At 35.5% G+C, this 13,428-nt stretch overlaps 1 protein-coding gene across 5 annotated transcripts in view; it reads left to right on the top strand.

The window, feature by feature from the left end:
* VEGFC (vascular endothelial growth factor C) overlaps positions 1-13,428 on the top strand; it is a 479,792-nt gene that overhangs the window by 450,075 nt on the left and 16,289 nt on the right. For all 5 annotated transcript variants that reach the window (XM_063638455.1, XM_055276470.2, XM_063638456.1 and 2 more), the window contains one exon: positions 11,511-11,662. In XM_063638455.1, the coding sequence (XP_063494525.1) occupies positions 11,511-11,662 (152 nt within the window). The remainder of the gene's footprint in view (positions 1-11,510; positions 11,663-13,428) is intronic.

Raw genomic sequence — 13,428 nt, 5'->3', positions numbered from 1 at the left:
AGATCTAGATATCTCTTTCTCTTACAGATAAGGAAGAAAATTCTTCTTTATTCTCTCATTCATTAGTTAATATGAGCAAAAGCCAACATTATATTTTTCTTACTATTGGTCAACCAAATAAATGCGTACTTTACATATGGGCCAAATAGATACCTAAGCATACCTTAGGTAAAATCTAAACTTGGAAAACAGAAAATCAGTACATTGTTAGTAAGCAAAGTAAATAAATTTAGTCTTCCATTAACCATTAGTGGTTTTTCTTTGACCATTGCATATTCATTTTCTGCATTGGTCTAATTAGGTGTCACATTCACCCAGTGGTTATTGGAGTGAAAGTATTTATTCAAGGGTAGGTGTGTATGATCAGTAGCATAAAAGTTGCTGTATCAAGAGGGAGGTGTTGGAGAGGTTTAGGCTTTAGAAATTGCAAGGCTTGGCTGAGCATGGTGGCTTACACCTGTAATCCCAGCACTTTGGGATGCCAAGACAGGCAGATCTCTTGAGCTTAGGAATTGGAGACCAGCCTGGGCAACATAGTGAAACCCTATCTCCCCAAAAAAGTATAAAAATTAGCCAGGCATGGTGTTGTGCACCTGTAGTCCCAGCTACGTGGGAGGTAGCTGAGGTGGGAGGATTGCTGGAGCCTGGAAGGCAGGGGCTGCAGTGAGTAGAGATTGCACCACTGCACTCCAGCCTGGGTGACAGAGCCAGACCCCGCCTCAAAAAAAAAAAAAAAGAAAGAAAAGAAATTTCAAGGGGCCAGGGGTAAGATGAGCATTTAGTGCTAAGTGTAAGCTGCATGTAGGTGAAATAATTTTGCCTAGTCTGCTCAGTACTTAATATTTGCTATAAGAAAATTGTCTACTTTAGATCACATGGAGTCTTTTCTTGCTGTATTTCATCTCTTTCACCTCCCAGCTTTGCAGAACTTAGGCTTACTTTTATAATAGATTTACCATGTTGATATGAGTTTGCTCAACTTCTTCCCAGTGATTTGCTTGTGTGAAAAATCAGGACTTGCCCGTGAAATTTCTGAAGTTTGTCTACTTTTTTGTTATTGGTTGATTTTTTTTTTTAGTTTTTTTCTATCCTTTTGGTAGGCTATATATTTACAATAATCACAATATTTATACATTCGGATCTGTAATGCAGTCGTATTTTAAAATTCATATAGCATTAGTTTTTATTTTGTCATTTTAATTTTTTAAAGATTTGAAGATTTTGAGAATTAAAAATTTGTAGTTCATCAAAAATATGGTATTTCTCCTGAGAATTCTGACCTAAGACACCTTCTCTGCAGACTGTAACTCTCCTTGTATTTTCTCACCTACTTTTTTTTACTTTTCCCAAACGTTTCCCTCCAATTCAGGCTTCTCTCCTGATTTCTATACTGTCCATTCAACCTTGTGACTTGGCTGTCCCTCAGACAGGTCAGTCTGTTTCACTTAACAGTTACAACCTATTCCCTACCACTTTGCCCAAATAAGCAAGTAAGTGAATCCTATTCTTTTTCCAGTATTCTCTGTCTTAGTAAATGACATCATCATTCAGCCAGTTGGTCAAGCCAAGTTATTCTTCCTTTCACTAAAACTAATTGCTATTCGATCTACCTTGCAAACATCTCTAGGACCCATCCAATGTCTCCATGCTGCTAATCCCACTCTGATCTAGGCCACATTTACCCCTTACCTAGACCATTCCTCTTGGGCAAGCCTAATAACTGGTCTCCTACCATTCTTCCTTTCCTCCAATCCATTTGCCACTTTTTAGCAGTGATTTTTTTTTTCTTTTCTTAATGCTAAGTCAGATACTGCTAAAAATTCCTCTATAACATTGCCTTATTGGGATGGAGCCAGCATTCAACTAGTGTGGTGATAAGCTTGTCTTTTCTAATTGAGTTGCTTAGGCCAGCATCTGGTCAGATTCATTGGTACAAATGTTCTAAGTTGTTAGTGTTCTGAATGGAACTCTTCTTTCAGACAAAATCCCTTAAACATAATTTCCTGGGCCCTCAATGATCTGGATGCTACCTAAATGTCCAGCCTCAAATGTCAATGCTTTTCCCCACAAAAACTACTTACCACTAAGACCCAAATTCTTTTCACTTCTCGGGTTATGTCAATATCTGTCACCTCCAGCATTGCAATGCTGTACTCTGTGTTTGAAACATCTCCCTACACATGATCCCATATCTCGATGTATCTAGTTAATTTCTACTCAACCTTAGGCCTAAACAGAAATGTGACTTCCAGGACATTCTGTTGTGTGCTTCCACAGCATCCACTGTTGCCGTGTCTTAGCATCATTACCTTATCTTTCATATTGTTTTATCTTTGTTTCATTCCCTAGGTTTTTTTTTTTTTTTTTAGATGGAGTCTCACTCTTGTTGCCCAGGCTGGAGTGCAGTGGCACGAACTCAGCTCACTGCAACCTCTGCCTCCTGGGTTCAGGTGATTCTCTTGCCTCAGCCTCCCAAGTAGCTGGGATTACAGGTGTGTGCCACCACACTTGGCTAATTTTTTGTATTTGTAGTAGAGATGGGGTTTCACCATGTTAGCCAGGCTGGTCTAGAAACTCCTGACCTCAGGTGATCTGCCCACCTCTGCCTCCGAAAGTGCTGGGATTACAGGTGTGAGCCACTGCACCCAGTCTTATTCCACAGGTTCTAGACTCCATGAAAGCAAAGATTGTGTCTGCTTATTACACTGAACACTAGCACAGTAGTTGGCACATAGCAAACACTTAGACGTGAATAAAATGAATACTTGAATAAAAAGAAACAAATTTGGGGTCAAAGGTCAAATTTTGAATATGCTCATTTGAAAGTCTGAATGGTGTTTAGGTGGAGATACCAGAAGGTTTGACGTATATTTCTTAAATTTTAGAACAATAATTGGGTCTTTAAATATAGATTTGGGAGGAAGCATCATTCTGATAAATGTCATTTGAAGCCTGGTGTGCTTATTAATTCTTAGGGTATTGATGTATCAGAAGAGAAGAGCAAACATCAGTACCAAGGGAAAGCCAATATTCATCATTAGCTGTGCCCTGCATTTCCCTCTTTGATTTTGTATTGTCATGCCCTTTTCCTATCCAAAGGATTCACTTATATTTTTGTTTATAGTATAAGGGATAATTTTTTTTTTGAGATGGAGTCTCCTTCTTGTCACCCAGGCTGGAGAGCAATGGTGTGATCTTGGCTCACTGCAGCCTCCACCTCCTGGGTTCAAGCGATTCTCCTGCCTCAGCCTCCCAAGTAGCTGGGATTACAGGTGCCCACCACCACGCCCAGCTGATTTTGTATTTTAATAGAGATACGTTTTCACCATGTTCGCCAGGGTGGTCTCGAACTCCTGACCTCAAGTGATCCACTCGCCTCGGCCACCCAATGTGCTGGAATTACAGGCGTGAGCCACTGCACCCGGCAGACAGTTTTAATTTAAATTCAGTTAGATGAGTGCATATGGTACACCCATTATGTGGTGCTTCATACTATGTACTAAAAGCATACTATGCACAAAGTGTAGGTGTACAGTGATGGATAGATCCTGCCCTAATGGAACTAACAAATTAGCAAGGGAAATCAACATTTATCAAGTAATAACAAGTAGTTTAAGTGTTGTGAAAGAAAAGTACAAAGGCTTATGGAAGTGCATATCCAGGATGTTTACAAACCAAGGGAGGTTGAGGCATAAAATTTCTGAAAGCAAGAATGCAGTGTTCCTACATTTTTACTAATATTCCAAGTTCTGAAAACGTGTACTTAAGTAGCACCTTTTCCTGGGTTTATTCAATTTATTGCATTATCAGTGTAGTGTGAATGGGAGTGTGTGATGATTTCTTTCAAATATAAAAGGAAATTTCTTAATGCTGTATTTTCTTAAGGTTAAAAAAAAAAAAAGACTTTTCATTTTGTTAAAAGAGTCCCAGGCACATTTTGTAGCAAAGCCACCAATTGGAATGATGTAAATTGTAAGGACAGTGTACCTTAGGTAATGTTAAACTCAAGTTTTTTTATAGATACTTCATAGAAATGTTTTTTTTTAATGGGACTCAATGAAGGGGAGGTTATCAGGGTGTGTGAGGAAGCCAGCTGTTCATTGAAAAGTAAAAGCATATGCACTGTGCATTCCAAAGTGTGCTAATCGATAAAAACTGCTTCAGAGTTCTCCACACAAATATCTAAGTGGCTTTGAAAAGTTAAGTAGATTGGATGTCTTTTCAACCTCTTTCATAAACATACGCTTTGAGTGTATTTTCTTGTGAGAAGTTGTATATTTAAGAGATATAACCAAAAAGTAGAAAATGAATTTTGCAGGGGGTAAATTATTTGGTGATAAAAGCAGAAGCAGAAGAAAGTCATCTGCTTTTGAGGCACACATTTGGATTAAAAGTTACTTGAATGTTAGTATTTATCTTATATATTTTACTAAATCTAGGAGAGAATAAAGAAAAACAACTCAGTCTCTAGAGTCTCCTTGAAAATGGTGGGGTTAAACCAAGCTCAAGGAACTAGAAGTTCTTTGCTGTGTTCATTAGTGCCAGACTAAAGAAGCCAGTTTAGTTAGGAAGCTAGCTTGTTATGAGCTAATTCTGATATATAGAAGCAGCATGATTTTAAATTCTACATTGCCATCTTAAAAACAAGCAGCTACTTCTTTTTCATTATTTTATAAAGCAATAATATGAGCATGTATATTAACAAAGACATGCTCGATTATATTTAAGTTGGATGTTTCATAAAATTTTACAACAAAAAATATTTAAACCTAAGTAAAATATGCAACTATGTAATGAAATTAGAGGTATTATTTTGCACTGCAGTCAGAGATATTTCTTCCATTAATTAAACAGAATACTGCAGCAGTCTGGAAGATTAATTTATTACATTCCTATGTATTCAGCAAGTGGAACGTGATTTGTATTGTATCTTTCGCAAGTTAATATTTGGCAAGCACAGTTGTTGGAAATCAGGTTTTATCCTGATGTGGAAAAAGAACTCTGTGCCGGTACCAGTTATCAGAAGTTTCTTTAAGAATAACATTTGCCTTAAGAACATAATTAATGCATCTGTGAAAAATACCACTTTTTTCCAACCCAGGGTACAATGAGATTCACATATTTTATTCAGTATTTCTAAAACTCTTCAACTGAGATTTTTATTTTAAATGTGGTACTGTGTATACTTTTTATGCATAACAACATGTTAAAATTAATTCAGTATCAGATTTAAATCTGTTAGGCTATCTGTTATTCCATTTTCTTTCCCAAACCCAATTTAAGTTCCACAGGCCTTTTATAGCTGGCCATGTGGTTGCAATGCTAAGTCAAAATGCTAAGGCCTTTTCCCATTTTGGGGGATTATTTCTTTAAATTTTGTGTAGTTTTAAAATCTGATTTTACAGTTATTAATCATATTTTTCTGGGGGTACATATATCTGTACTTAATGGACTAAAGTTTAGAATATTTAAATTTAAATTAAATATGGTAGTGAGATTTGTTCTGAAGAGAAACTGGTTATATTTAAGATATAATGGTGTTTTAAAGGAAGGCATTTTTTGTGTCATATTTGTATCCACACAAACATTACTTATAATTTACTACTAAATTATAACTCAAGATCCTCTCAGTAAGGAAGTTCTACACCTTTATCTTGAATAGCCAGCAAGATAAGTACGATTAGGAATTGTTGCTTTATAGCTGTTGCTATGCTGCTGTAAACAACCTATTGTTTCAAAATGTGGCTTTATTTGAAGTCCATTCTTGTTGGTGAGAATTGACTATTAAATATTCCTATTAAAGAATGCCAGTTGATTACAACTGGGAAACTCTCAGTTGGAAACACTTGCAATTTCCTCTTGTTTATTATTGTTTTACGGAATATACAGTCAGATTTTTTTTCAGTTTCCAGCCTTGCTTAAATGCCTTTTTTTATATGTCCTTTTGATCTTCTCCAAAACCAGCAACTGGTATTATATGCCTAAAGTACATGTCAGGCTCCATAATGAATTGTATTATTACAACTTTTTTTGTGTCCTACATTGGACACAAGTTAATATTACTTATGTTCCAGAACAATTCACTTTATTGTATAAAACTGTTTTAGAAAAATTATAATTTTCAAAATATCAAATTATAATAGATTATATTATCAGTTAAATACATCATCAATCAGTATTTACTAAATAAGCATACATACTTTGAGTTATTAGCTAGTGCTGAATAATACATAAATTTTATGTTCTATGAACTTAAATGTAGAACAGAAAATACTATTATACACAATAAAGCACAAAATAGTCTGACAATAGTATCATGATTCATATTTTCTTAAAATAATCTACTTACTGTTTCAAACATTGATATGTTTGGATAGATCTAAATTCTTTTGAGAGAAAATTCTAGTTACTGTGTTAGTTCAGATCATTATTCAATGGCAAGAACAAATTGCATAAGGGAATTAAACTCCGGTGTTTATGGTAAGCTATTTGGTATTTCAGAAATTCTACCATAGTATCTCTCTCTGTGTGTATCTGTTTTCTCATTCACCCTCACTGTGAGGTTTTTTTTTTCTTTTTCTTTTTTTTTCGGAGAGGGAGTCCACCTCTGTTGCTCAGGCTGGAGTGAAGGTGCAGTGGCGCAATCTGGGCTCACTGCAACATCCGCCTCCCAGGTTCAGGCAATTCTCCTGCCTCAGCCTCCCAAGTAGCTGGGATTACAGGCATTTGCCAACCCACTCGGCTAATTTTTGTATTTTTAGTAGAAACGGGGTTTCACCATGTTGGCCAGGCTGGACTTGAACTCCTGACCTCAAGTGATCTGCCCACCTCGGCCTCCCAAAGTGCTGGGATTACAGGTGTGAGTCACCATGCCCCGCCCTCACTGTTAGTTTTCTGATCAGCTGCATAGAGGCAAGGTCATTATTGATGACTGTTATCCTGAGATTCTAGCAAGGTGCTTGGTGTCATGTAGGTACTCAATAGTTATTGAAAACTAAACAAGGAAAGATTTTAAATAAAAATTTTAAAATTTAGACTTTCTTTAACAAAAATTGAACTAAATCTTGGCTGATGTAAATGATGATAAAGAAAAAGAGAAAGAAGAGGAGGAAGAGAAATCCAAACATTACACTGAAATCACCATTATTATATTATCCCTATTTTATAGGTAATGAAATGGAGGCTTGGGGAAGTTAGATAATTTTTCCAAGTCTCAGAAGTAGTAAATTGAAGATCCACAACTCTAATTAATGTCTGTTTCTCAAGACTAAGTACTCTTGTTTATTCTTACATATTTAGTGGAGTAGGGAAGTTGCCAGTGATTTGAAAATGTTACGTATTTATTTTGGGAGGGCGCCATGCAAGTTTATAATGCACTTCTAAATTATTATTTTTTCAGTTCAAAAAATGTATATTTTCTAAGCACATACTCTCTAGGAAAAAAGCTTACGGAAATTCTTAGTAACACACGGATTAGATATAGCTATGTAAAAATTCACAAAGGGGTCTGTAAACAAGAAAATAGAATTTACTATATTGATTGAAAAGGCAGTAGAAACTGTAATCATGTCTAAGTGATAAGAGTAGGTCAATCAATATACACACATGAGACCAGTACATAAAGAATTTGAAAAATTAAAGAGGCCTCTTTAGTATGTGACAAGAGCTAGTATAGGTACAATTATATCTCAATACATACCCAGGCGGCATATTCCCAGTAGATATTACTAATTTTCCCGAAGTTGATAGATAAATAAAACTCAATTATCAAGACTCGTTCTACCTTTAATATTATCAAAGGTATCTTTCTCTGGACTCTTAAAATTTTTTCACACTGGTATCATCAAGTAGCAGGTCAAAATTTGGGGATAGAGGATGTGTTTCAAGAGAAGAAAAAAATTTTTAACTTTAATTTTTCAGTCTCTGTTCCTTTTGATAAAATTAACTGAATTCAGCTTGCCTATTGCTACTTAGACACATAAAAGAGAAATGAGACATTAGTCATTAAGATTTTGATTTTTATTCCTTTATGTTTTGATTTCCTTTATTTCCTTTAAGTAGTTAAACTGCAACAAAGATTTTTTTATCTCCAACTGTACTTCCATTTTACCACTTATAAAAGTCTTCAACTTAGAGGAAAAGACATTTCTCTAAACAGTGATTTGGTTTTAGTGTTATTTTACCTGCCTCCTTATTCTTTTAGTCAGTGTATTCAAAAACACATTTCTTGCAGCCTTTGAAAGCATAGAGCCACACTTAGTTTTCCAGGAAGATGCTTTCTTAATGTGATTAGCTATTCTTCATCTCACCAGAACATTCTTCAAAGCTGCTATTCCTGAATTCATGCTTGATACCCATGGGTGGATCCTGATTTGTGAACATTATCTACCTAGGCATGGATGAGGTCTTTCCATGATCACTGATACTGCTCATGGCAATCTGTCTACCATTTGGAAAACAGGCTGGGGCAGAATCTGGAAGGGCAACCATCAGTGGGAGCAGGAATGATGCTGCCAAGGGTTGGGGTGGGAAAACATACAGTCTTCTACAATAGCTGTTAGTTATCTCAAACAGTGCCTTACCTTCACTGTCAGGCTCTGTCCTGCCTGGTTTCACTGGAGACAATGCCAAATCCTGCAGTGCTTACTTATTACTTTGTTTTTGCATTGCTATAAAGGAATACCTAAGACTGGGTAATTTATAAAGAAAATAGGCTTAATTGGCTTATGGTTCTGCAGGCTGTACAGGAAGCATGATGCTGGCATTTGCTCACCTTCTGGTGATGCCTCAGGAAGCTTGCAATCTTGATGGAAGGGGTCGCTGGTGTGTCACATTGCCAGAGCGTGAGCAAGAGAGGGAAGAGAGAGGTCTCAGACTCCTTTAAACAACCAGCTCTGGCATGAACTAACAGCAAAATCTCACTTCTTACCAAGGGGATGGTGCTAAGCCATTCGTGAGGGATCTGGCCCCATGACCCATTCATCTCCCGCCAGGTCCCACCTCTAACATTGGGAATCACATTTCAACATGAGATTTTAAGGAGACACAGATCCAAACCATATCAGATTACAAACACTGTTTGTGTAAGCAAAATTGTTTCTGCTGGTCTGAGCCACTTGACCCCTTTCCCTCTAGTCACATGGAGCACCTCTTCTTGTCCCCCATCTCTACTGCTGCTTCCTTCCTACAGCTCCTGCCCTGCCACAGCCCTTGGAACCACATCAGGTGCTGGTTATCTCCTGTCAATTTTTGTTACATTTGATTTCCCAGAGACATGTGGCCCTGTGACCACACACACCTGTTTGAAGCTCTCCCACCTTTCTCTGGCACCCCTTGGCTTGACAGTCTCCCCTCCCGATCCTCCATCATTGTCATGCTTCTTCCCAGACATATTCAGTAGTTCCTTTGCCTCTTCCCACCTCATAGATGTTCCTGTGCCCCAGGTTTCTATTCTTAGACATTTTCTCTTTTCATTTAGAGTGCTCATCAAGTAATCTCATCAATGTCCAAGACTCCAATTACAGCTTAAATGTTCATGACTTTTCAATGGCTCTCCTAAACTCTAGACACATATATGTGACTGCCTACTAGACCTAAATTCTTAGGTACACCTTCCTACCGTCTACATTATTACAGAGCTTAAATAATCAAGTTATAAATTATACAAATATGAAAAATAAGTAATTTTATAAATTTATTAAAAATTGCTTCTTAAAACCACTTTGTCTTCTATAATGCTAGTTCTTAATATAGATTCTATAGATGTCTTAAAAGATAGAAAAATTGTAGCTCATGAAGACACTGCAGAATTCTCTCTTAAAATAGGTATATACAGTGCAAAGGATTACTGCCATTGCAGTATTTCACCTAATCAAAGATGTTATCCAACCTGTATAAATGGATGTCTTTTTAGAGAAGAAACTGGTCAAAATCATAATAGTGGCATATGTTGAGGTCACATAGTGAAGTTATCTACGCAGAACAGACAGTATTGTAGAGAATACCTAGAATCTTGAGAATTTACACAAATAGTAATAACTTAGATCTGTACAGCAAATAATATACATGTCAGATTCATTTAGTTTATGTAATCTTTATAATAATCCTGAGAATAATGAGTCAAGTGTTATGCTGTTACTGATTATCAAAGAAAAATACAGCCTGGAGAAGTCAAATTAATTTTCCAAATTTATGCTACTTATAAATGGGAGAACTAATAAAAGCCACCTCTCTGGTGTAACCCTGTACCTATTTCTTCTAAAGCATATTGTTTTCTAAAGAAAGTAGCTAAATTTTTAAATGAATATATAAGGAATACATCTCGAATGAAGATAATATGCATTTTATAATTTAGATATTTCTGTATTTCATTATTCGGAATTCATTTTAAAAGTCTTCTTGTTGGCGTGGACAAAATTGGCAACTAATCCTATCCCATAAATATTTTCAATGGTCTTCAGCTGATGGCGTGAAATTTCAGCAAAGGCCAAGTCACAACTCTTTGAAGTTTGTCATCTTTTTTATCACTGCTCAGGTTGTCATGAAGACACCAAGTAATACATGGCTCAATTATAGTTAAATGACTGCGAGTTGATCTTATCAAGCAGTTAGTGGGCAAGATTTCACTTTTACCATTTTTACTGGTAATGATTTAGAGTGTAAGAACCCTAGGAATTTAAATCTACTTAGTTTTACTTAATCAATGATGTATTTGTTTATTTAATTTAAAACATTGTTTTTGGAGAAGGAAGAGAACAAGAGAAGTTCTTCATCCATAAATAAGGCGTTCAGAAGGAGACCAGTTAAACTAAATTTTGACTGTAATTCAGAATTGTGTAAAATGCCCTACTTTATTTTAAGCTCATTATTTTCATAATTCCTTTACCAAGATAGCAGAAACATAGCTTTATCTATTAAATTATAAATGTGGTTTTTTTTGTTTTAAACATAATCAATTTATAAGAGATCTAAGACATATAAAACTACATTGAGGTAGAAATTTAATAAAAATTAACTTTACATCTATGTAACTTACGTCTATGTATTCAGTTTATTTTAAGTAGGACATAACCAAGCATTTCTGGGTTGTGTGGTCAATAGCTTTGCTCTTAAATCACAAAGATGTTTGTGTGTGTGACACTTTTTAAATCCCTGGAATATTTTAAATGTTCATTTCAAATAATCTATAACTTTGAAACAGTTCTTTTTTCTTGAACACATTGGTCTGTCACGTCTCTGCTCTGTAATCATTAGTTGGTTATCCTAATTCTAATATGCTTCATAACTAGTGACATAAGATAAACATATGGAGTATTTATTACTCTGATAAAAGATACTGGTTAGGAGCAAGACGGTTTTACTTTGTAATCATAAAAAACATAGCGTCCTGCGTACATTACACAGCTACTTATATAGAGCTAATCTTAGTCTTTTTCGGACTCCAATATTTACCATAAAAGTGCTTTACAGCATCTATATAATTTTTTCTTCTTTTTGTCCCTTCTTTGTAGTTATTTGAAATTACAGTGCCTCTCTCTCAAGGCCCCAAACCAGTAACAATCAGTTTTGCCAATCACACTTCCTGCCGATGCATGTCTAAACTGGATGTTTACAGACAAGTTCATTCCATTATTAGACGTTCCCTGCCAGCAACACTACCACAGTGAGTATGAATTAAATCTATTTTTCTGCATCCTCTACTAATATTAAATTATTTTCAAGTAAACATAAGTTTAATCAAATAACCTCTGTGAAATTTACTATAATATACTCTGCTTCAAATACAAAACAAAGACAAAATTTTGTATAGTATACAATGAAAATAAACTGAAAATTAAAATTCAGTGGGAAGCACATTTTAGAGGCAAAGTAATTCACAATATAAAAGAAGTATGTCTATGAAATAAAACACATTCCACCAGTGTTCATAAAATATCAGGAAGGTAGCTTAATTGATTTAACATTCCTGAAATCAGGTATGCTAACTCATAAATCATATTAAAGTTCAAAACATTTCAGCCTTGATAAGATTTTAGGCCAAAACAAAAAGTAAATATAAATAATTTTATGTCTATCAGCATTCAGTTGCTTTCTTCAATCTCAAATATAAAAATATATATGTGTGTGTATATATATATATATATATATCCATGTTTCTTATTTCAGCAATGTCTGAATAGTGAAATAGTGCTCAGTTACTTGAAAAAATTTCTCTTAATATCATTTCAAATTGACATTCAAACCATTATTTGTTATTCAGGTTTCCTTTCCATCCTATTTTTTTTGGAGGGGCAAGTGGCAGCATATACTTCATGTGATCATATAGGAGAGCTTATCACATTCTCCTGTATGATCATGTTCTGACCCTGTGAACAGCTGATAATTAATATGCACTACTGCCCAAGACCTGAGAGTTTTCTGCCCCAAAGTAGGGATGCAACCCTTTGTTCCTTAGGATATCCGGTGTATATGGATGAAACTTACATAAATCTAGCATTTGTAACAAATATATAAATAAATTGATCAAAAAACATATATATTACAAAAAATTTAAGAGAATCTTACATTTTTAAAAGACTCAACAATAAATGTAATATGCAAACCATGGTCTTCCCCACTGAATCACATTGTACTGCTCTGCTGTGTGTGGCAGATAGGGAGACCCCTTGTTTGTCCAGGGACAGTTTAGGAAAACCTGGAGGATAGCCTAATTTCAGTGACAGAGATCTGTTCCCTTTTATGTGAGAAAGCAAAGATCTTACAGACATTTGTGAATAAATGTATGCTAATACAAGCAAGAGACCACTACCATCTGAACTCAAGAGGATGCCGTATGTGCAGTTTCATCCCCGCAGGCCACAGAGTTCTGTTCACCTTCCTCAGCCCTGAGCAGAAACCCTCAGTGACTCCTCCATTCTGAGCGCTTTAGCCATTATCTCCATACTCGTGGTTTCCAAAATGACATTTAAAGATCTAACCATATTTTTGACTTATAATATTTTATCTAAATGTATCTTCTATTGCTATGTTTGTAATTATATTAGCTGTAAGTACAAAGAGAAAGACTTGTTAAATCCTTTATTTCTACATTATTCATGGCAGTGTTTTCTCATTTTCTTTGAGGCCTTGAAATCACAGAGTTGTCATTACTTCTTCTTCTATCCCATCTAAACACGATTGATTATTTTGGAGGAGGGGGAGATATGTGTTCCAAGCTAAACTTATATTTCATTTCCATCACTGCCATTATCATCCACTTCATTATGCATGTCTCTGATTTAATGCAGTGATATTAATACTAGTTTTCAAGCATCAAGTCTTTCTCCTGTTGTATAATGTCACTGTTTTATGAAGTAAGCTTTAAAAGGCATCATTTCGTTCATCTCACCAGAAACAGTGACTTTCAATTGCTCAAAGAACTGAGCACAA

Source organism: Symphalangus syndactylus, chromosome 4 (genome assembly GCF_028878055.3).
Source record: "Symphalangus syndactylus isolate Jambi chromosome 4, NHGRI_mSymSyn1-v2.1_pri, whole genome shotgun sequence".
Classification (NCBI taxonomy): domain Eukaryota; kingdom Metazoa; phylum Chordata; class Mammalia; order Primates; family Hylobatidae; genus Symphalangus; species Symphalangus syndactylus.
Note: the sequence above shows the minus strand (reverse complement) of the source record. Positions and strands in the feature narration are given on the sequence as shown.